The following is a 22,848-nucleotide window of genomic DNA, read 5'->3' on the forward strand; positions in this document are numbered from 1 at the left end:
ACTGAGATGTGTCCTACCTTTGCCTCCTTGTCTCCCTTCAGTCTGTGGGCCAGGCATTGACATCCGCAACGACTATCAGCAGCTAAAACGCCTGGAGAACTGCACGGTGATCGAGGGATACCTGCATATCCTGCTCATCTCCAAGGCCGAGGACTACCGCAGCTACCGCTTCCCCAAGCTCACAGTCATCACCGAATACTTACTGCTGTTCCGAGTGGCCGGCCTCGAGAGCCTTGGAGACCTCTTCCCAAACCTCACAGTCATCCGCGGCTGGAAACTCTTTTACAACTACGCCCTGGTTATCTTTGAGATGACCAATCTCAAGGATATCGGGCTTTACAACCTGAGGAACATTACTCGGGGGGCTATCAGGATTGAGAAAAACGCTGACCTGTGTTACCTCTCTACGGTGGACTGGTCTCTGATCCTGGATGCAGTGTCCAATAACTATATCGTGGGGAACAAGCCCCCAAAGGAATGTGGGGACCTGTGTCCAGGGACCATGGAGGAGAAGCCGCTGTGTGAGAAGACCACCATCAACAATGAGTATAACTACCGCTGCTGGACCACAAATCGCTGCCAGAAAAGTAAGAACGCTACTTTCTCTGTTCCCCTTTCTTTCTTTCTCCTCTTCCTCTTTACTTCTTCTTCTTCTGAATGCAGATGTTCCCTATGGTGGGGTGGGATCCTGTTGCATTTAGGCCATGGCACACCTGCTGTGCAGAAGTGGTTCCTAATGGGGAGGTGTGTGTGTTGGGATATCTTGGTTGGCTTTCTTTTATATCTGGGAGCTCTTGGGGTGCAGGACTGTGGCATGGTTGGAGGCCATTGGCTGTTGTCAAGACTACTCAAATAACATTAGAAATACAGTGGTACCTCGGTTCACAAGCTTAATTTGTTCCATGAGTCTAGAGAAGATGGCCAAGTTTGTGTTCATGCAAAAAATATGCCTGTGGTCGTGTTCATCACCTCAGGGACAATTCACAAACGAAAACAAAATTTTGCCGATCACTTTAGTTTGCAAACCAAATTGGTACCACTGTAATCAGTACTTCTGGATTAGAAGCTTGTTGACTGACTAGCTTGGAAGTCCTGATGAGAAAGGTGACCTGTAGCCTCAGGATCTAGGAGCTCTTCTGTGTCAACTCTTCCATCCTTTTTTGTGAAGGAACATTTTTTTTGGCATGGCAGGACTTCCTTAGTAGGAAGATACTTCGACTATGGTTAAATAAAAGGTAGCAAAGAGCTTTCACATTTTGTAGCAGTGGTCTTTAGTTCTTAATGATGACCCCATAATGCTTAGGTGTTCTGGTTTATGGTGGGCCAACTCACCTGGTGGGGGTTAGGGCAGGGAACCTGTGCGTCAGTTTGTAAAAGTCTGCAGATCAGGCTGTACCTGCCAGCGGCTGTGCAGCAGGGTGCAGTTTGGGCTTCCATGTGCTTTCCCTTAGACCTGCTTACGGGACAGTTGTGAACATGTAAAATGTTATGAAATCAATCAGTGAAATAACTTTGAAGCTTCTTGTTTATTTATCTGCGTCATGCTTATTTTCCCATGAGAATAGCTGATCAGTACCTTGAGCATCAAGTTTTTTGTTTTTGTTTTTAATTTTAAAAATGTGGCCCTGGGCAAACATTTACCCTGTTGCATTCAGCAATGTTTAGGTATATTGACCAGGGAGAGTCCCCTCACTGGCTTAAAGTATTGTGTTAGCTATAAATGATTGGCCCAGTCAAAAACCCGCGGAGTTTATGTGGAATCCCACGTAAGGAATCCCATATTGTTAGGCTTGTCTAAATTGCATAGTGTGTAAAGTAAACAAATAAAAGGTCAGAGGCCTGGGAGACCCTTGTTTCAGTTCCCCTTCAGCCAGGGCTTAGCTGGAAAGGATGTGCTGACCTGCCACACACCTTTGGTGTCTGTGTGTTGGATCAGTGTGTGCATGTGAATCTTTGATTAGTAAGGGCAGGGAACTGCCAGTTCTTGAAGAGTTGAGAATGTTATAAGGCCACTTTGAGCATCAATTTGCTAGAGATGGAGGAAGGTACTTTTGTGATTGATTAAAACTGTGCCCAAATATTATCTTAACCACTGGTTTGAGAAAACATCAAAATACATTTTTTTTTTTGGTACCAGGGATTGAGCTCGGAACCTTATGCTCGTGAGGCAGGCGGCAGAACCACTGAGCTAAATCCCCGGCCACAAAATACATTTTTAAAGTAGCTAGCCTTAACATTTTAAAATTCTACTTTAAAAGTAAAAGATGTCATCAAGAGAGCCAGCGTGGGGGAGTGGACAGACATTAGATGTGGAGATGAGAGTACCAGGTGACCTCGGACAACCTATTTCTTGATGCCATAGTTGGGCATGTTCCTAAGCAGGCACTGTTATTCCTTCATGGTGATCAAATATATGCTTAGTTGGGTGAGGTGACACACCTGTCATCTGAGTGACTCCGGGGCTGGGGCAGGAAGATTGGTTCAAAGCCAGCCTGGGTAACTTAGCAAGACCCTGTCTCAAGGCTGTATCAAAATAAAAGAGGGCTGGGGGTATAGATCAGTGGTGGAGCATGCCTCTGGGTTTGATCCTCAATATCACAAAAAAACAAAAAGTACATGGACATGCATGAAGTGGTTTTGGAAACTCAAAAGATCTGCAGAAAAGGGAGGTGTTATTTAAAGAGTCACTGGGCCTGGGCAGGGGGCCACCTGCTCAGTGACTTGGCAGATGCTTACTTTGCTCTCACTCTGGGTTTTTAGCTGGTTCTGACAAGCTGCTTGCTGAAGAAGCGTGGAGCAGGGGTGAAGCCTGAAATCTGGGTTCAAGTCTGAGAGCAGTGACTAGAAATGAATGTGTGATTCAAATTGCCTGGGCCTCAGTTTCTTCATCTGCAAGACGAGATAGATCCCGCTTTCCACATAGGGTTGTTGAAAGAATAAAGGAAGAAAGCAGAAAAGTACCATGAGGAAGTTAGAAATTGGGCCCTGATGCTGGCGGATCTATTGGCTTGAGTGTTTCTCTGTCTCCCCAACATCATGCCCTGCAGCCTTTTCTTTGGCCAGCTCTCCCAGTCCTGCTTATGTTTTTCTGTGATTTCACGATGGAATACTTATTTAAAGTTGGTAAATTCAGAGAAATTGTCTTTTCTGTACTTTGTCCTGAAAATTCAGGCATGGGCACAATGTCTAAGAAGTTTTCAAGTTGAGTTGGAATTCTTTTTGTTTAGTTTCCCTTTCAACCTTTACTGTCTGATACTTTAACTGAGCACTTATACTGTGGCCTGTCTGAATTGAGACCTTCTCTAAGTAAAGTGTCCACTGGATTTCTAAGCCATAGTATGGGGAAATTCCTGTTAAATCTCATTAATAATTTTTATATTGATTACATGTTGAAACAGTATATGTTGGTTATGTTAGATTAAGAGAAATGTGTTTTTAAAATTAGTTTGCTTTTTACTTTTGAACATGGGTACTAGAACATTTGAAATTTCAGATGGTTTGCATTCCCTTTTTACTGGAGAGTACTGCTTTAGAGCCTTCCTTTAAGGTTGGAGCTCTTCCCCTTAATACCTCTCAGGCCTACAGGCCATGGCAGTGCTGCTATATCCTGTACCACTCCAGCCAGGGCACTTGTTACTTATTCATGGAGACAGGGAAGGGCATTGACAGACAGAATGTCTACCTGGAGTTTGCCACATACAAAAGAGGAAGCACCCAAGAGTCCCATTTGTTATTCTTCTGTTGCCTGGTACAAAAATGGAGAGGACACCTGGAAAGAAACATCAAGTCAAAGGCACGTGTGAACCTGTTGATGGAGTGGAGGAATACTCAGATGTGTAGTATTGATGTACAGTTTGACTTGCCATCCTTTACATTCCTCTTAGGTTAGGACTCTGCAGTGGCTGGCAGTTTAATAGTCCATGCCACTAGGGAAATGACCACTCTGTGGGGTTTCTGCACACTTCTGTATTTCTCTGTTCTCTTAAGGTACGAGAGAAGATTTTATGCAGGCCCTAGTTATTCCTTAAAAAGTGAGAGACCCTTAAAGAGTAGTCTGTGGCCTTTTCCCTTCAGCACATAACTGTTCATCTCATGTTTCCCTTTATTTCAACAAACTCCTCTTCTGGTTTTCTTCCTATGCCTGTAACTTGTTTGCTTTATTTTTCCCTTTCTTCATTCTGGTCTTTAATACTTGGTGGTTCTCTTAGTTACTTTTCTCGTTGCTGGAACAAAATACCTGACACTCACAAGTTAAAGGAGGAAAGGCTTATTTCAGCTCACAGTTTGTAGAGGTTTCATTCCATAGTTGGCTGGCTCCAAAGCAGGGTGGCAGGGCAGCACAGTAGATGGGCATGGCAGAAGAGAAACAGTCCATGGCAGGGTAGGCAAGAGGCAGCAACACCAAAGCAAGCCTTCCTTTCCCTTTTACCCTGTCCAGGCACAAGCCTTTTGGGTATTGCCACCCACAACCAGGGCGGGCCTTTCCATTATCCAGAGCTGTGCCAAACCAATCAGTGGACTAATTTAGTTCCACCACAGACTCAATCCCATTGCACACACCGTAAATCTAGCCAGCTCTGCAAAGCCCCACCTATGAGCACATGAGGCTTTGAGGGGATAGCTAGATACAAGCCATAACAGTGGTCCTCTGGTAGTCCATTTGGGAACTAATCCACTTGAAAAAAATATCTTAAACTGGGTAGCTGATAAATAGTGGCTTTATTTCTTATAGTTTTAGAGGTTGGAAGAACAAGGTTCTGGCAGATTCCATGTCTGCTAACATCCTGGTTCCTGGTTTACAGTGCCTTTTTGCTGTGTCCTCACATGTGGGAAAGGGCAGGGCATCTGTCTTGGGTCTCTTTATAAGAGTGCTAATCCCATCTATGAGGGCTCCACCCTCACAGCCTAATCATTTCTCAAGCCCCACCTCCTAGCATGGTCCCATTGGATATTAGGTTTTAACAGAAGAACTTTGGGAGGACCTAAGCACTCAGACCATAGCATGGCTAGAGTTCCATTTCTGTTGTTCCCATCGCATCCACTGTGCCCCTTTCTCCATCAGGCTCCCTAGTGCTGTCTCCAGTCCAGACCACATCTGTCCATCCACACACAGCCATAAGCAGTTGAACATCTGGTGGTCTTCCTCATCTCTTCTCTCTGATCTGTTTTTCTCAGTCGGGGAGCACCCTTGTCCCCCTAGTTCTCATATTAGAAACGTGGATGTTCTCAGGATGGGTCCTTTTCCAGGTGGATGCAAAGTCCTCACCAACCTAAATGTTGCTGCAGTCTACCTTCCTCCACCACTGTCCCCACGACGTGCAGTGACATAACCTATTTCCAGCCTCCCTGCTCTGGGCCGTGCAGCTGCACTTGGCACCAGTGAATATCCCAGCACACTTTGGATGGAAACGCTCCTTACCTACACTCCTGTGATAGGCCCTATGTGATCAGCACTTGTATACTGTATGATATCATACCAAAACTCCATGTGCCGCTCTCTCCCTCCTGCCTGCCGTGTCTCTGGTCCCCATTGGTTCTCTTTTGTGCTGACCAGCCACCCCCTCTGAGCTGGCCAAGCTCCAGCCTTGTCCTTTCTACTGGAAGACTTTAGGGCTCTGCAGTCTCTTTGGGCCTGACTCCTAGCACTTGGTGGGACACTCTTTGAAATGCTGCATAAGTTCTGGGTCTGTCATCCAGTTCATGGTTATCACCTAGTGGCAAACATGGCAGCTGGTTTGTGAAGGATTTGTTGACAGGAAGATCCGCTTTCCCACCTGAGCAGAGAGCAGTGTGCAGTGGATCTCTTCAGTGAGCCCAAAGATGCTAGGATTATGAAATGTTTTTCTGACATTTCCTGTGTCCTTGTTACTAAGGTGTACTGCCACACGAAAAATCTTTAGCTCTTAGTTGGCATAGAGGATCCACCATGGATGGGGGCTCTTTTCTCTCCTGCCATTGTTAGAATGATTCAAGGCCAAAGATGTAGATATGTGAAAATCATCTGAAAGATTGAAGCATGTTTCTTACTTCACACAGCATCTTTGCTGAAGGCCAACCACATGCAGGGAGGGGCAGGGGTGAATGCTCCAGGGTGCCTGTGGTTTTCTTTCCCAGTGCATTTGGCTAAGTGTTGCTTGTTGTTTGCTTAACATGGAAGCTCTCTGATATTCAGTTTCAGGTGTCGACATCGCCTCCAAAAACAAAACAAAATGAAAAACCAAAAAGACCTAGAACTTTAGACCTTACTACCAAGTCTCATCTCCAAGTACTTTTTAGTCTACCAGAATGAAAAAGCTTATGGTTTACTCACAGTGTCCTGATTATGTGTTCAAAAGCCTGGACTTTGCAGCAAATCCATGAAGGTGTAGACCTGGCTGTATTGGAAACTGGCTTTGCTGGTGGGGCAGCCTTATTTCAATTAAAAGGGCATTGACTGGGAACAGCGGTCCTGGAGTTTGTTGGATTGCCTACTGCCTCTGAAATGAGAAACCAGGGAAGTAGCAGATTGGAGCCTTCCAGTGAAAAGGCAGTAAATGGCTCCCTTTATTGACAAAAGGAAAACATTTTACTGCTGTGCCACTGATGGGATCAGCGATTTAAAATGATGGCAGGTGTGTAAAAAAGACAATTCTACATTTTTTCCTGCTATAGGTTCTCTGAGTTCTAGTTTATCAAATAATTCTGGCAAGGGTAGCATTGGCTTGTGGAGTAGAATTGTTTCCTTCTCTAGCTTTCTTAGAGTTCAGTGGTGGCAAACCTATGGCATGCATGCTGCAGCCAGAGGGCAGGGCACACAGAGCCCTCTCTCTTGGCACTTGAGCCAGGTCGCCCTAGCATCTCCCCAGCCAGCTGAGCATTCAGGTTTAATTGCAGTGTTGGCACTTTGTGATAAATACATGGGTTTTGGGTTGCAGTGTGGGCACTTGGTCTTTAAAAGGTTTGCCGTCACTCTTATGGATTGATTCACCTTGCCTTGCAGATCAAGGTGGAGGATTTGTTTAAGCACTTGTAAGTTTAAGCACTTTAAGCACTGCGAGATTGGGGTAGAGAACAGTTTCTCTGCCTGAGAGTCCACTCATGATGTGCAGCATTTCATCTTAACTTTTTTTTTTTTTAAACTTCAGCTCCCTGTGAAGACTGGAGTATATGTCTGTTTGGTGCTGTGTGTTCTGCCTCCAGGCTCCAGCAGGCTCAGGTCCTCCAGACTACTAAGGTGGATCATGATGTGGACCTGGATTTTCAGGTGGTGCCTGGCAAAAGGCCTGTGGCCCTGGATAAGAAAGCTGGCCCCCCTGAGCAAATGCACTCCTCCTTTGTGTTTTCTTGGGAGCTACTCTCTCCCCAGAACACCCTTGCTCTGCTCAGCTGCTCCCAGTGTGGGGGGTGACCTTTAAGGGGGTCCCATGGGCCTCACTGCTGTGCCTTTCATAGTCAGGTGTGGAGATCACATTCTGTTCTCCCCAGTTGTCAACCCTGTTAGCAAGATGGTGAAGTAGTTTGTATCCATGCCTCTTTGGAACACCTCTTAGCCTACCTATCTCTTAGAGTGTGTGTCTTGTTCCAGAAAGGCTTTGCTCTTGGCTAATTGTCATCTGATTAAGGTGTCACTCTCCAGGGTCTGCTTCCGAAGTTATTTTTTAAATAGGGATCTCATCTTAGACACTAAGAAGCTTTCAGAATGACTCTGAGTGATTTTTGCAATTTGAGATATTGGGAAAGTGCCCAGAGTCCCTTTAGATCCACCAGTTAAGCCTACTCGTGGGATGGTTCTTATTTCTTCCTGCTTCTAAGGAGCCTCTTTCTTTTGTGACATTAATATTTCTCTTCTGTTCTTTGCATGTGTGTGCCCGTGTGACATTGTCAGCTAGAATGGGGGTGACATGGAGCATGTGGGCCCGTGACTGATCTTGGCCTGGATTGTATTGCTCAGCTCTAGTGTTGAGAGTGTTTCAGAAGTGAAGTTTGGGGGCTGGGGATTTAGCTCAGTGGTTCTGCCGCCTGCCTCACAGGCGCAAGGTCCCGAGTTCGATCTCCAGTACAAAAAAAAAAAAGTGAAGTTTGGCTAGCATTGGAGCTGGAAGCCATCACTTGGATACACACCTCCTTCCAGCATATAGTGTGGATCAGGGGGTTAGGCTATAAAAGCTGGGATCTCTGACAACTGTCCTGGGCTGGAATACTTCCTCTTGACTTGGAGGTAGCATTGCAGAGCTCACTTTCCATCCATAAAACAGGGGTTTATTAGAATAATACCCGAAAACGCCTACCAGGTTGCCTGGCACACAGTAGAGTCTTAGTAAATGGTAGTACCTGCTGGTATTGTTTTAAAACTTTAAAAATAAGAACTGCATTCTGGCACTACCTAAACTTCTGAGCATTAAACTGGACTATGTTTACTGCCATATCTTAGGTTGTCTGTCTCTAAATTGCAGAAATTCAATTATTGTAAACAGCAGGGCATAGTGTAAGAGTGGTTCTTGCTAGTTTAATTCAAATTGTTCAAATTCTCGTGTCTGTCCAGATAAGCCATATCCTTAAAGAACATTCATTAGTGTATATATCAAGGTATGAATTTATTCTGTGCGCAAGCTCAATATTTGGGAGAATTTAAGAAATGTCAACAGATTCCTGTTTGATACTGGCATTACATACTATCTTTTAAAAATATATGGGTTTGTTTTGAGAGTATTAAAGTGGTCGCAGAATGGGTAAAGATAACAAGGAGGTGCATTTTTGTTTGTGACAACAGCACACCTCACAAAGTGAAGGTAGGTGACCAGTCTGCTCCAGGATGGAGCCTGTACCCATTTGTTCATGGGTTTGTGTGCATTTGCGTGTTTGTGTGTGCGTGTGTACCATTTTTTCTCCCACCCAGCCTCCTCTCCTGTTTTGTTTCACTTTCTTCCTCTCACCCCCATTGCAGGAAACAAACACTGCCTCTCTCTGTCCTCGCTTAGATCTTCTTTCCATTCCTGGGGATCAGGTGGGTGGGAAAATGCTGTGCAGGAATGCCAGGCCCTCTTCCGGAAGCTGGGCTTCTGTCTCATCTCATTATTGAACAGAAGTCACTTTTTGTTTCTTTCTTTTGGTCACAAACAAGCACCCAGTCCTCTCTTCTTTCTTTCTGCCATTTTTCCTGGCATCCACTTGGGATGGGAACGGAGGCAGTGTGTTTAGGGACTCTTGGTGGCTCAAGACGCACAGCCTTGGTGACAGAAGCTGTGTAGACTGAACTGCAAATCCTAAAAAGGTGTTGGATAAGGTAGGTGAGCTTGTGCAGGCGCCCAAGGTCTTGGGATGTCCCAAGAGCCCCCCAGGAGATGCTCCATACTGCGGTTACCAGCAAACCCTAGTATGCAGTACTTTTCCCTGCACATACATATACCATCAAGAAAGCTTAATTTATAAGTGAGTAAGAGTTGAACAACAATAACAAAGTAGAACACTATCAAATATACTGATAGAGTTGCTGAGCTCACTTTTGTAGTTTGGGGCCTGTATTAAGTAAAACAATTGTTACTTGAACATAAGCACTAGATACCATGGCAGTCAGTCTGATAACCAAGATGACTACTGAGTGATTAATAGGTAGGTAGCATATATAACATGGAGACCCCAGACAAAGGAAAACTTTGCCCCCAGGTGGGATGGCTGAAGATTTCATCACAATACTCAGAACAATGTGCAACCTCAAACTTAAAAATTGGAATTTTTCATTTATTATTTTTGTACTGGAGTGGACCATGGGTGACTGAAACTGCAGAGAAGGGAGATTAGGGTAGTTGCTGGAGCCCCTGGAAGCTGTGGAGCTTGGGTATCCTGTGTGCAGAAGCTCTGGCCAAGAGCAGTCAGTAAACTGAGGCTGGCTGGCCCGGGTGCTGGGCTGCCTCTGCCCACAGGGCCCTTGGGAGGAGAGCCAGCTGCAGCGCATTTACATCTGCCCTTGGCAGCAGATCTCGGAACCCAGGCTGCTCTTCTGGATTTCCTGGTAGATGCAGTGCACTTGGGGCAGCTTTTAGCAGCTGCTGAGACAAGGTAGTTGGGCGTCGTAGTAAAGAGGAGAGGAAAATAACTAACAGATCAGGAAGCAGAGGGCTTACAATGCAAAAATAGATGAAGATTGATAATATTAGAAATACTTCCTGGACGGCCCCAGTGTTGTTTGAATTAGGGGTAATTTTTTACCCCCCTCAAAAAGTATTAGTTGTAATAGAGAGACAAATAGAGACTAATCGGGTCCAGAAAAGATTAGCTTGGTTCTTTGGGTGTAACCTAGTATGATATTTGATTTCTTGACCTCTTAATGGCCTCTTTATGGTTTGCTAAGTAAATAATATTAGGTTCTTAGACTGTTCCTCAGGATGTTGGGATGTAGTTTTGTTCTGTTACTCAGTGAATTTGAATGATTGGATTATTTTGTAATATGTCCATATTCCTTTTAATGGCTTTGGAATAACTGTGTCAGAGAAGCTTTAGAAAGGGTTTTAAAGCAAAGTTGCAGAAAATGTAGCAAGTGCTTCTTGGTACTCACAAGGAAAGACAGAGAAGCTTCAGCATAGACTAGTAATCTGGTACCACCTCTTCAGAATTTCATGTGCTGTCCGAGTCCTGTGGTCCAGGTGGCATGTGTCACCTTCTGAGATCACTGTGTTTCCTGCCTCTTCGCCCAGCCCTTACCTCTTTCCTGGCTCGCGTGTGTGTGTGGGGGCCACTGTGGGGATCCAGTCTTGGAGGATCTTGTGTCATACACGATGATGAATGGAATTCTGAGAATGTATAATTTTCTCAAAAGAATGCTCCTTTAGCTCAACAAACATTTTTCGTTTGCTGAGAAAACAAAGCAAAACATCCTCCTTAGAAGAATCATCAGATGCCAGAGATGGGCAGTTAGGTGGAGGGTTGAACTTACAGTGTTAAGTGAACCAATGTGTATGTGTATTGCTAAACTCTGGATAAAATAGCCAAAGCTGCCCTCACGGGCTGACTTGCTTTTCAGTTTATTGATGACTGCTCAGCAGTGACAACTTTAGCCCTGCTGCCCACTGTGATGCTGGGTGAAAGGCTCAGATCTCAGTCAGACTCTGGGAACCACACGCTCAGTGTTACAGAGCGAGGGGACCTAGACCCTCCTCTTGACTTGGTCCCATTGGGAAGTTTATTTTGCTCTTTTGGATAACCACAACTTGATCTTATTTGGGCGCTGTTATCCTAATTCTTGGAAAGCCTCAGAGCATAGATAAAGGGCTGCAGAAGATGAGAAAGCATCAAGTGGTTATTAGAGAAAAATGATAATCGGCATGATGTTCAGACCCCACTTCAGCTGGTGAATAAAAGGTGAATGGGCTATGAGTGGTCTAGTGTGAGCCAGTTCAGGTTCTGCTCGGTATACAGAGTGCATTTTATATGTGCAAAATGTCGACTTTCACATGCCAGCTCTAAGCCTCCTGGAACTCCCTCTCAGGTTCCGCCAATGTATTCAAATAAATGCAAACCTTTCATCAGTGCCTTTCCATTACAAAGCCGGGCTAGGGAGGCGGGTGGTCTAGGTAATCACATGGCAAGAAGGTAAAGGTGGCAGCCCAGCCTCAGGATCAGCAGAACTTGCATGAAATTGGTGGACACATAAGCTTTGTTGTTTACTGCAGGAGCACGAAGCAGAGCTCCTCCACTGCAGCTTGGGTGAGTGGCCTGAGACTGCCACTCACTGCCCTGCTCTTTAAGTTTTCTCATCTTTTGAACTGAGTGAGCCCAGAATCTCTCTGCAGCTCTGAGATTGAGACTGAGATAGAAGAGGAGGTTGGTGGAGACCTTCGATGGATCTGTTGGCCTTGGCCGTTGGTAAGTGCTGAGACTGAAGAGGGGCTTTGTAGACTTGGAATAATGTGAAGCAGTCCACCCCTTTTGGATGGGCCCTGCTTTTAAGGACTGGCTCCAAGATTGGGTCCAGAGGGGTGGGCTGTGTACTCTAGGGGGTGCCTGTAACTCACAAGTTCCAAAGAGCTTTCTAAGAGGTAGTGGACATAGGAGGCTGAGAGGCTACTGAAGTGTCCCAGTGAAGGGTCAGAAAAGAATAAAAATGAATAAAGAAGGAGTTGAGAGCAGGAAATTTAGGTAGGACTTATGTTAATTAAGTCATATCTTTGAAGTGACTTTTTCTGGTCTGGCTTTTGCTATTACCAAAGTAAATTATTCCTAAGTACTCACAAGAAACGCTGATGTTACTCAATTGTGTGGAATGAATTTAAATTCATTGAAATCATTCTTTTTGATTGAGGCCAGTTTTCCCTCATCCAGAATCTGAGCAACTTTTTATATCACCCAGCAAGAATCTCTTCCTGCCATGGCTGACGATGGATGTCTTTCACAATGCCGTGGGGTGTTGTGGATTCTGCTATACTGTCAGAATGGTCAGAGCGAAATGAAAATGCTTTCTCAGTGGTTTGTGAGTTGGGTGCATTTTGCGCTGCCCTTGGGTCGCAGGCATCTGGGTTTGGCGCCATGCATGTAAGCCTCACCCACAGGAAACATGAACTGCTGGGGCCATGCTCTTCTCTGTCATCCATTCAGTCTTCCGAGGGGCCCTGCCCACTGTCCTTGCCAAGGCCTGGCCTCTGTGTGGCCCCTGTGCTGGAAGAGAGCCACTGGAATGTTGCTTGGTCAACTGTGGTCATTTTTCTCTGCTCCCTCAGTAGTTTGGGAAGATCTTGTTCGGTTCTCACTCATCTCTCTCCCCAGACAGTTTAGAAGACACTCAGTTTTTAGGACTGATGCCTTGTTGATGGTTTTTGCTTCTCCAGCTTCTTAGCCAGTGGGAGACCCAGGGAAGAGATTTTCTGTAAAAATCCGCTTCTGTGTGGGCTGGACCATACTTTGCATCTGCCTGGTTTGGTTCTCATGATGACTGGGAGGCTTGGCATGACAGGGAGGAGGAAGATGAAAAGAGAGAGGGGCTGGGACCAGGGTGAGGCCTGCAGATCTCAGAGGTGCTCTGTGGCAGAGCAGCGTGAATAGGAGGGTGAGCGCCTGTCTAAACGTTGTACCCAAGACTGTGATCTTGGCTCTTTCTTGGACTGGCCCTCGCGGGTATGGAAATTTTAAAAAGGGATTTGTAAAATATTTTCAGAAGACCAAAGTGGTCCCTGGTGCTGGCTAGAGTAAATAAAGCAACTAAATAGCAAGGGGGACGGAGAGACCACATGTGCACATCCACACATACTTGTTTTGGGTGAGTTCCTGCCCTTTGCTAAGTCGTAAATTACTCTGGGTCTCATGCTCCTCTCTAGCACTCCTGTGGACTGCAGTCCAGTGCCATTAAAGGAGTAGAAGAGAATACTCTGTACATAGCATTCCTGAGGGACAGGAGAATGGTGAACATGTTCGAATCATAAGTAACATCCAAGTTAGGTCTCCATATGTCTTTGCAGATTTTCACACTTATTACTTGGTCAAAGTGTCTGTCCTTTTCCATTGCCAGTCAATTAAGCTACCTTTGTTCCGTGGGTGTTCCAGGCTGGGCAGTATGAGATGACACAAATTTAAGATTTTGTTGGATGATAAGATAAAAAACACGTGACATTAAAAAAGAAGATGACAACTTCAATTTTGTGACAAGGCATTCCACAATTTTTGCAGAAAAAGTAGAGGCAACAGGTGCTAAGAGTGTGGAGTAGAGGAGCCAAGTATTCAGAGGTTTCCCTAGCAGATGTTGCCTCAGGTGAAATTGCGACCTTCCGTTAAGAATGCCCACACTTGCTCTAAAATGTTTGCTTAGCCTTGTATACATGGCCCTCATCTTGTGAATGGGTTGCACTCCAGAACTGGGCAGGGCATTTGGAATGTGGAGTAGATTATCTCATCAAAACAGAGGCCTGAATGGTGGTTTAGGTCCCACCCAGGTCCTGTTTGGCTTAGGGATGGTTCATGCATATCTCCCTTCTCTCCCTGCAGCTTTGATTCTTGGGGGAAAAGGCTTCACGAGCTGTAGCCTTGAAGGTGGTGCTTTTTCTCTCTGTTGGGGAAGGCAGGAGTGACAGAGGGAAGCTGATTGTTTCTACTTTATGTCCCTTATCAAAGCTCCCGTGAGGCCTTAGCACTTTCCAGATGTTCAGGATTGGAGGCCGAAAGGGTTGTGTTTGCAGGGAAGCGCAGACATGGGAGCTGGTCTTCAGTACTCCTCACTCCCCGCTTTCCTGGAAGGGAGGATTCCAAGTGGAACCAGGAACATCCCCTGAGGTACTGCTCCATGGAGAAGGCATGAAGCACGTGTGGGTCTTGTCCTCAAAGGACTTAGTTTCTCTGTGGCTGACATTTGGTTCTTTATTCATCCAATAATTTTTATAAAGTGTTGATTTGTGGTCCATGTCGGGTGTAAGACTCCCTGCTCTACTTTCAGGGCCATTCACTACATCAGATGACATAAAGTCAGCAAAGTAAATTTGAGGATGAAAGCATAAAGTTTTTGTAACTTTTTCTTATGGAGGATTGTTCTTTAGAGGGAGTTGTCTGCTGGAATAAAGAAATTTCCAGACATCCCCCTCCTCTCCTTGTCTCTTCTGTCCTCCAGTCAGAGAAGAACTCAGCGTATGATCTTTGGCCTGGAGAAATATTAAATCTGTGTTAAGTATGCAGACATGAATGGGCAAAGGAAGGATTTGTGGCTGATGATCTGCTGAAACAAATAAGTAATGTAAATGGGCAGAGAGAGATATTAAACTGATTGCATCTTTCAGCTCCTGGTACTTAACACAAAGATAAAGTAGTGAAAAAGGTTGTCATTTGAGGTAATGAAAAGATGAGGGAGTTTTGAAGTTAGCTGGGATTTTTCTGCCTGTTAATAGAGTGACTTGGATTACAGACTATAAAAGTAGAGTAGGGTAATTCCATTTAGCATGGATGACAACACCGACTGCTTTCTGAACAAGCTCTGTGCTGAGGGAGAAGCTAACATCCCCAGGCCTGGAATTTATTGGTAACAAACAGCTCATTTCACTCTTGTCAGAAGCCTTCATTTAGCATCCTGGGAAGGCTTGAGATATCTGCATTATGAGGCCATTTCGGTTTTTTTTAAATGCATGTTCTTAACATTATTTGTTTATTAAGTGAGGCAGTAGATTAGGACTCAGTGGATTTGATTCTCCTGTATAGTATACCCAGAAGCCCACAGTTTCTCTGAATTTTTATTATGTAATGAGGCACAATTTAATTAGCAGGTTTGAAAAGCATCGGGGGAACTTTGGCCAGTCCATGGTTAATTGTATTGGTGATTAATACTTGGAGAGAATAAAAAGAATTAAACAAATTTACCCATCTTTTAGGATTTTATGTTACCTTTCTATGTGATTACTATCACATAGTAAATGAGTAAACATTTGAGCTAACACACTAAGCCAAACTATGGCAGATAATGATGTATTTTTCTGACCTTGTGTCACCCTGTCCAGCAAGATTATTCCATTAGTACTGCTGGTGAACCGGAAGCCATAGCTACATGCTAACAGAATTATCTGTCTATCCATCCATCCATCCATCCATCCATTTTTGGTGCTGTTGAGGACTGAACCCAGTCCCAGTCCCTGTCATGGCCAGCAGGTGGTCTACCACTGAGCTGTACCCTCAGCCCCCAAGATTGATTTCTTAAGGAGACTCAGCTTTCTGATGTGAAGGAAGTTCTAGCTGTGGACTCCAGAAATGAGTTCCAGAGGGGAGCAGCTGTGGTCAGTTGAGGACCACACTGCGCCCAATCTGGCTTCCTGGCAGATAGCTTCCAAGCAGGGGCTTCTAGTGCAGGAAAAATTCATTGAGTACAGTGGAAGCTTAGTGATTACTGAGTCTGGTTCCCAATTTAGCCCAGGGGCCCAGCAAGCCTCAGCAAGTGCTCTTACTTCTGTATCCATCTAGGACTTAAGTAAGAGCAATCATGGCACCTTTTGCTGGCTGGTGGACCCATTTCCTGATGGAGTGGAGACCTCTGTAATAGACACACACCTCTGTTGTTTTTCCTTGTATTTAAAGTTACCTTATACAGCAAGGTAGCTCAGCTCTGCTTAGAAAAACAGGACATGATGCTTGAGAGCACTTTGCCCTTGTCCAACATACCCTGGGATGGAAAGTGAGGTGAGGCTTCCCTTGCAGTGGGTGAGGAGACCCACTTGTGTGTACAGAGAGAAGGAAGACAGGAGAGGGCCCAGACACATGACCGTCCTCCTCATCACTCACAGCAGGGTGCTTCAGACCTGTGCGGTATCTACTGATTTGGTTATTCAAGGGCACGCTGCCATGAAAATGGAAGAAAAGGAATCAGCCGGCCCTCTGTGTTCCACCAGCACTTTTTTCGGAAATAACTTCACATGCTCTATCTAATCCCTAGAGAAATCATAGTGACCTGGGGGAGGGGGAGTCAGCCAAGGCCACACTGGGAGTGGTGAAGGCGGAGCCTGGGGAACCTGGCCTCTCTCCCTTCCACTTTCCAGTCTCCCGCCTGAGGGCTCTGGTGCTTCTGCTCTCAAGGGGTCAAGGCTGAAAGAGGAGAGCTGGGTCGTGTGAGGAGCTGCACTATGGGCGGTGCTGACATAAAGGTGTCCCTCTGACCTCAGAGCACAGCCGCAGCATCTTACTCCGTCAGTCTTTGTCCCCTCTGCCAAGGGCTTTAGGTGGTTCCATATTTTCTGAATAGAAAAGGAAAAAAAAGACCGTGTCTAAATGCTGAGAATTGGGGGTGTGGTGTAGTGGTATAGCTCTCATCTAGCATGCCCGGGTCCCTGAGCCGGATCCTTAGCATATGCACGCGCATGCACCCACACACACCCACACCCACACCCACAAATAATATAGGAAAGATGAACATGAAAGAGTGATGTAAGCATAGTTAAATTACAGATGCTTAATTGTGAAGTATCTTGTTTCTGAATTTTAATTCCTTGCTTTTGTCTGAGTGCTTACATTCTCCTTTACTCCCTACCCCACGTAAAGAGGTTTCCATTTAACATCGATGAATTATTTCAGGTAGGAGGCAAAACTTTGATGTTGATCAGTATTCAAGCACCCTTATTTGGCTGATTTTTCACTAAGGGAACTTCTTTGTTTTTAAAACTATTCTTTAATTTTATGAAAATATCTTTAAATGGGTGAACACTTTAATTCTGATAAGTGGCAGGTTGTGGTAAAGGAAGAAAGGGATGTGGTTTACAGTAAACTTTTTAGTCTTTTATAAAAAAATGCAATTGTCAGACAGAAAGTAATATATATGAAGTGTCAGGAAATGATTTATCAAAATTAATTCTTGGATGGCTGATGTTTACCATGAATCAGACTCTTGAAAAATGATTGAGCCATTGCAGCCTTACGTTATTTTTTTGTCTTTTATTTATTGTGCAAACCAAGCTTGTGGCTGCCTGTCCAAAGTTACCGGCATTTGGCATTTACTGGATGTCTTTCTCAAGGAGAGAAAGGTGCACCCTGAAACTTGGCTTTCTGATCTCTCCGCAACATCAGGCCGAAGTGTGGGGCCAGATGCCACTACAGGGCCCCACAGGCGGCGGGTATTACCTGAGCATAGGGGACCACTCCCAGGGACTGGGGCAGGGGCGGGTCTGGACCTCAGGGCCTTCTTCCCTGCCTGCCTGAGCTCCGGGTGGGTCTGACACTGGCCTGCATTCCTGTGAGCTTAGTCATGGCGAGGCAGTGGCTGGAGGATGGGGAAACCGCAGGGCTCTCTGTCACCCCAAAAGAATGCAGGCTGGGCAGGGGCTGCTAGGCCCAGAAAGTTCTGTAGGCACTATGGCTTATCCATGTCAGCTGACTCAAAGTAAATCTACCTCACTGCCTTCTCCCATCAAAGCAAAAAGGAACACAGAACACGAGATAGCCGCTTTACTCGCTGAAGGTGAATGTTTTACTCACTTTTAAAAATGCACCTTCTGGATCTGTAAGCACACAGCTATTCAAGGTAGATGTTGTTGTGAAACGTGGTGTCAGAGGAGAAATCCTGCCTCTTGCTGCTGCTGCCCACCAGACATCCCTGTGTCTGTTGGCACACGGCTGTCTTGGATAGGTGGGTGGGAGTTGTCAGTGGCGGGGCCCCTCTGCTTTGCAGACCCTCAGGCGTACCACAGAGCAGGGACAACTTCCCAACTCCTGTCCTGGGGTCTGCTGTCTTGCATGGAAGTGCTTTAATGGCTCTTGCTTACAGCAGCAACCAAGAGCTACTTTGAGGACAGACCTGGCTTGCCCTCTCAGCTCTAACTCCTTGGTCAGGAGAGTTCCCCTCTCAAAGGCTTGCCATGTGCATGAGACCAGATGCTGCTCCCTTCTAAGGTGGCTGTGTGGAGTGGAGGATGGGGCTCAGTGCAGGGCGACATAGGACCATTCCTCAAGGAGATATTACCTGAGATACTAGTTTACTTTTTATGTGCCCATACATGTCATTGTTAAAGGTCAAAAGTGTTACAAGTACAAAAATAGTGCATTTTGAATTAGCTTCTCTCTTACACATTTTCAAAGGGTAGAATTTTTATCCTTTGTTCTTAAAAAATGTTAGAAATGTTATTATACATTAAGTGAAAAAGATGTAAAACAATATATACACACTGATCCTTCAGGTCCAACTTACGAAGAGCATATATGCTGGTATAGTCATTAAAAAATTTTCCAGAAGGAATCCCAGAAAGTAGTGAGCACCTACCTTTTGTGGAGAGCAACCGGAAGCGCCTGTGAGCTGCACCGCTCATCTTATTCTTCTGACACCATGTGGATTTTCTAACCATTTATTTTTATTGCTTTTATTCTTTTCAAAGGTCAACTTTTCAAAGAAAAGTCCATTTTCTGTTTTCTTCATTTTACTTCTGTGCGTTTAAAAAAACACCCCTGAATGTGTTGTTTTTAAAGCTGACTTTTCTGCTTGCCCCTGCCCTCCAGAGAGAACAGGCCATGTGGTCTCTGATCTCTCGGCTCCCTGGAGCATGGGCTGGGGCCTCCTCATTCTTCCCCAAGAGAATGGGGCTTTCTCAGGAATAGAAGCTTAGGCTTCACCTGTATCCTCCATGGGAGCCCTAACAGTAGGTCCTGGCAGGCCCAAGTCTAGAATCCCCGGGGGCAGCTTGTGTGTGCGTGTGTCTTCCCGTGGTAAACAGCCTCGAAAATGCTGTGAGCTTTTGGCAAGCACAGATGAGGTTTTTCCTGTGTAACCCTTGGAAAGCACAGTTCTCACTTGTAACACCCTGTCCGCAGGTCCATGGTATTATAATTAAAAATTTATGGGATCACAAGGGTGCATTTAACAGGGCATCTGGTCTAAAGGCTCAGATAAAAGCAGAATGTATGTCAGTGGTTCCCTTAATTTCTAAAATCCGATTATTTGTAGATTCACCTTACTGGATGCTTGTGTTGAATGTTCTACTGATGAAAGGAAAGAATGTTTAAACCCCAGGCAGACCCAAATTCTCCTGCCTGAACGTACCCCATCTTAATAGGTATTAATGACCTTGAGTACATCAGCTCCCTTCGCTTGGAAATAAGCTGTCATACCACATCGGTGGTTTTACTCTTTTTCTTTTTTTTCCCAGACCCATATTAAAACATTGATTTATACCATGATCCCAGGACAAAATAAATACAAAACTAAAATAAGTGTTTCCAAAGTACTTCTTATTTAATACAACCTTACTACTCATCTAGGACCACAGTATTTTCTTGTTCTGTTTTAGTGCTGGTGAAAAATATTTTAAAACCAATTTTGAGAACTGCCAATGCGTGAAAACTAATGGTTTGAAAAGCACGTTGCTGAGGTTTTTCCCAGCTCTGATTTTGAATCTGTTGGCTCTGGGTGAGAACTGAATCCTCAGTACTGATACACACAGTGCTGACCTTTGAGGTCGCCTCTTGTTTTTTTATGAAAACGAGGCTCCAAGGGAATTAACTGATTTTTTGCAGGGGCACCCCCCTGAGGACGGGCAGGAATTTAAGAATTTGAATGTATTTTCCCAACATAGGACTTATTTCATGGTTCACTGGCACTCATTTTTGAACATTTGAAATCTGTGTCTTAGATAATTTTTATAAATTCCTAATTTGTAAAGTTATTTAAGTCAGTTATTGAAGTAACGAAAACAATAGCTAACTTTATGCTTTTCTGCTTTTCTCATACTTTTAATGTTTAACCAAAAATTAAAGACTCATCACAGTACAATCAATAGATTATTTTCTGATGGCCTTTTATTAGAAGAACCTGGCTCAGAGTGATGACATAATATTTGAGTGCTTGTTATGTATCGGGTGCTCTTTCTACTGACTCACACTTGTAAATGACCCCGTTAGCTAAGTTCTAATCAGGCTTTGGTAGGAATGTAGAATCATTAGATGCATTTGTCCTAAAAGGCCCTTCTAGATCCAAGCTGTTGTGGATTGGTGCCTGGTAACTTTGATGGCCATTTTGAAATGTTACCATAGTGATAATTCTTCTGGAATCTCAAGTCATTAAAAGTGATATGGCCAACTCTGGGCTGTGTGCTATAAAAATAGATGTCATGGGATGTGTGAATCCTTTTTTCAACATTGTAGTTTATACCAACTGAAGGAACATTGGAGTTGTCTTGAATACTTATTAGAGTCTAGTTGCTTTGCTGAGTAATTCATCTGTTCACGTAATCATTAACCCCTAAGAATGAATGGCATTTTAAAAAATGATTCAATTTTTCCCTCATTTAATTTCACTTATTTTGCCCCTTCTTTTGTTCTTTCAGTGAATTTTTCAAAAGTTTGGTTATTACAGAAGATTAGTCATCATTGACACTGCTTCCATGGGTTTACTGAACTTCTGTCTGAGGCTCCCCAGCTTGGAGGCTGCCCTTGGTCTGCCTCACTGCCAGCCGAGGTGGCTCCTCTGGGGAGGACTGGATGCTGGCACGGTTCACACCCTGTTCCCCTGAACGTCCCGTGGACGTGTGAGAGGACAGTGTGCCCTTTCAGCCTGGTCCTGCTCCTCTTGCTTTTGAACCCCAGGGTAATAATTAAAAGGGTCTGTGTTAGTTCTTGTCTAGTTAGAGGAATCCAGGTTGGAGACTTGTAAATAGGGACGGACCAGTCAGTCCAAGGCATGAAGCAAACCATTGGAAAATGTGGTCGGCAGTGACAGTTGACAGCGTGTTTGCTCACAGTGGCGGTGTTTGGTTCTGTTGTTGACTGGAGTTCCTTTTGCCGGGGAAAGCCCAGCTTTACTTAGACAACTGGGTAGGGTGAGACCAGTTGCATTCCTTTGACCTTTGTGCTGGTAGCATCCATATTCACTGGATATTTGCTGCTCATTGCCTTCTCTACTGAGCTTGGCTCTGGGGATGCGAACAGGAGTAGATGTAGTTGTACTTCTAGGGGGACCTTGCTGCTGGGGAGCCCTATATGTATACTACACAACAGCCCTGTGGCCTTTACTTTACCAGGCTGTGTGCAAACTGCACTAGGAGGCTGGGAGGAGAGACAGGTTGGTATGACTGGGCGCAGGGAAAGGCTTGCCTAAGAGTGGGGCCTCAGAGGATGCAGAGAAGTTTGCACAGCTACCAGAGGTTAGGGGTTGGTGGTTGTAAGAATAGATGGACAAAGGCAGTGTAAAAGGATAAGTCACTGTGGGCTGATTGCTTCTAAAAATGAGGGTGAGGATGCTGGCAGAAAGCAAGTGGTGCTGGGTAGCAACTGCCTGCCCATGAAGCCTGACTTTATAGGCAGTGGCTGTGAAGGAGAGGGTGCCGTAAGCATCCGTGTGGTATACAAGTTCTCTCATAGCCACCGGGAGGGGACGAGAAGCTGGCAGAGCGAGAGGTGAAAGTGGATCCCGTTATGTGGAGCCTGAGCATAGAAAAGGGTGTCCTATAGGCTTGGAGAAGGATTTCTCAGGGCTTGGTAAGGATGAGGATGAGAGGGAAGGTGGAGGAGAAGCACCGAGCTAGTGGATGAGCAAGGACCAATTGGAAGAAACCGATTGACCTTTGCTGCCATTAACTAAGATCAGAGAGATCAGAGTAGGAATTTGGCATTGGTGGGGAGGGACAAAGAATGCTTGAGATGGTGGCTCATTGAGTTCGCACTGGTTGTGGCGTGGGTGGGTGGAGCTGGCCTTGGGAACACTGACCTGGCTGCAGAGATGGAGAATCTTGGGGAACTCCTGCTTTGGGGGTCACTTCAGTGGCACGCCTGAAGGGAGTGTGCTGTATTAGTCATCTTTCTGAGATACTGGGACAAATACCTGAGATAATCAACTTATAAGGAGGAAAGGCTTATTTTGGCTCACGGTTTGTTCTGGAAGTTTCAGTGGGAAGTGCTTCTGGGTGTGTGGTAAAGCGGTGTGCCGTGGTAGGGGAATGTGGTCAGCGAGGCCATTTACCTCGTGGCCAGGAAGGGTCTGAGGCCCCACTGTCCCCCTCAGGGACACCCTCCCATTACCTAAAGACCTCACACTGGGTCCCACTTCCCAAAGGCTGCTCTGCCTCCCAGTCGACTGCACCATGCTGGGACCAAACCTTTAAGCCTTGGTGGGTCACTTAATGTCTAAACTATAGCAGTGAGGGAGAGGGTCCTCCCAGGCCTGTGTTCTAATTTAGATGTTCATCTTTTAAATCATATAAGGAGTAGCTGATACCAAAAAGTGTCTGTGTGGGGCTCAGCACCTGGCATCTTCCACGAAGAAAAGCTGCAGGGCACCTCCATGCCAGGGAGCAATCAGGCTGATCCTAGGACTGCATCTGAAGGCACCTCTGACTCCAAGGAAGGAGGCTGTTTCGAAGGACCCAGGTCCTTTCTGTTGGGTTTCAAAGGAAGAAAGAGACAAAGGAATCGCAGAGAAAGGCCAGAGGAGGCCATCTCAGG

The 22,848-nt window shown here is 45.3% G+C and overlaps 1 protein-coding gene across 4 annotated transcripts in view; it reads left to right on the forward strand.

Moving 5' to 3' along the window:
• Window positions 1-22,848, forward strand: part of Igf1r (insulin like growth factor 1 receptor) — a 289,576-nt gene that overhangs the window by 49,939 nt on the left and 216,789 nt on the right. For 3 of the 4 annotated variants that reach the window (XM_004852704.4, XM_087188301.1, XM_087188302.1), the window contains exon 2: window positions 42-587. In XM_004852704.4, coding sequence (XP_004852761.1) covers window positions 42-587 — 546 coding nt within the window. Of the gene's footprint in view, window positions 1-41; window positions 588-22,608; window position 22,848 lie in introns of those variants that run through there. The other variant, XM_021264771.2, reaches the window with a different exon arrangement.

This window comes from Heterocephalus glaber, unplaced genomic scaffold, assembly GCF_053883595.1.
Source record: "Heterocephalus glaber isolate CG9 unplaced genomic scaffold, H.glaber_assembly_v1.0 deba00001531, whole genome shotgun sequence".
NCBI classification, from domain to species: domain Eukaryota; kingdom Metazoa; phylum Chordata; class Mammalia; order Rodentia; family Bathyergidae; genus Heterocephalus; species Heterocephalus glaber.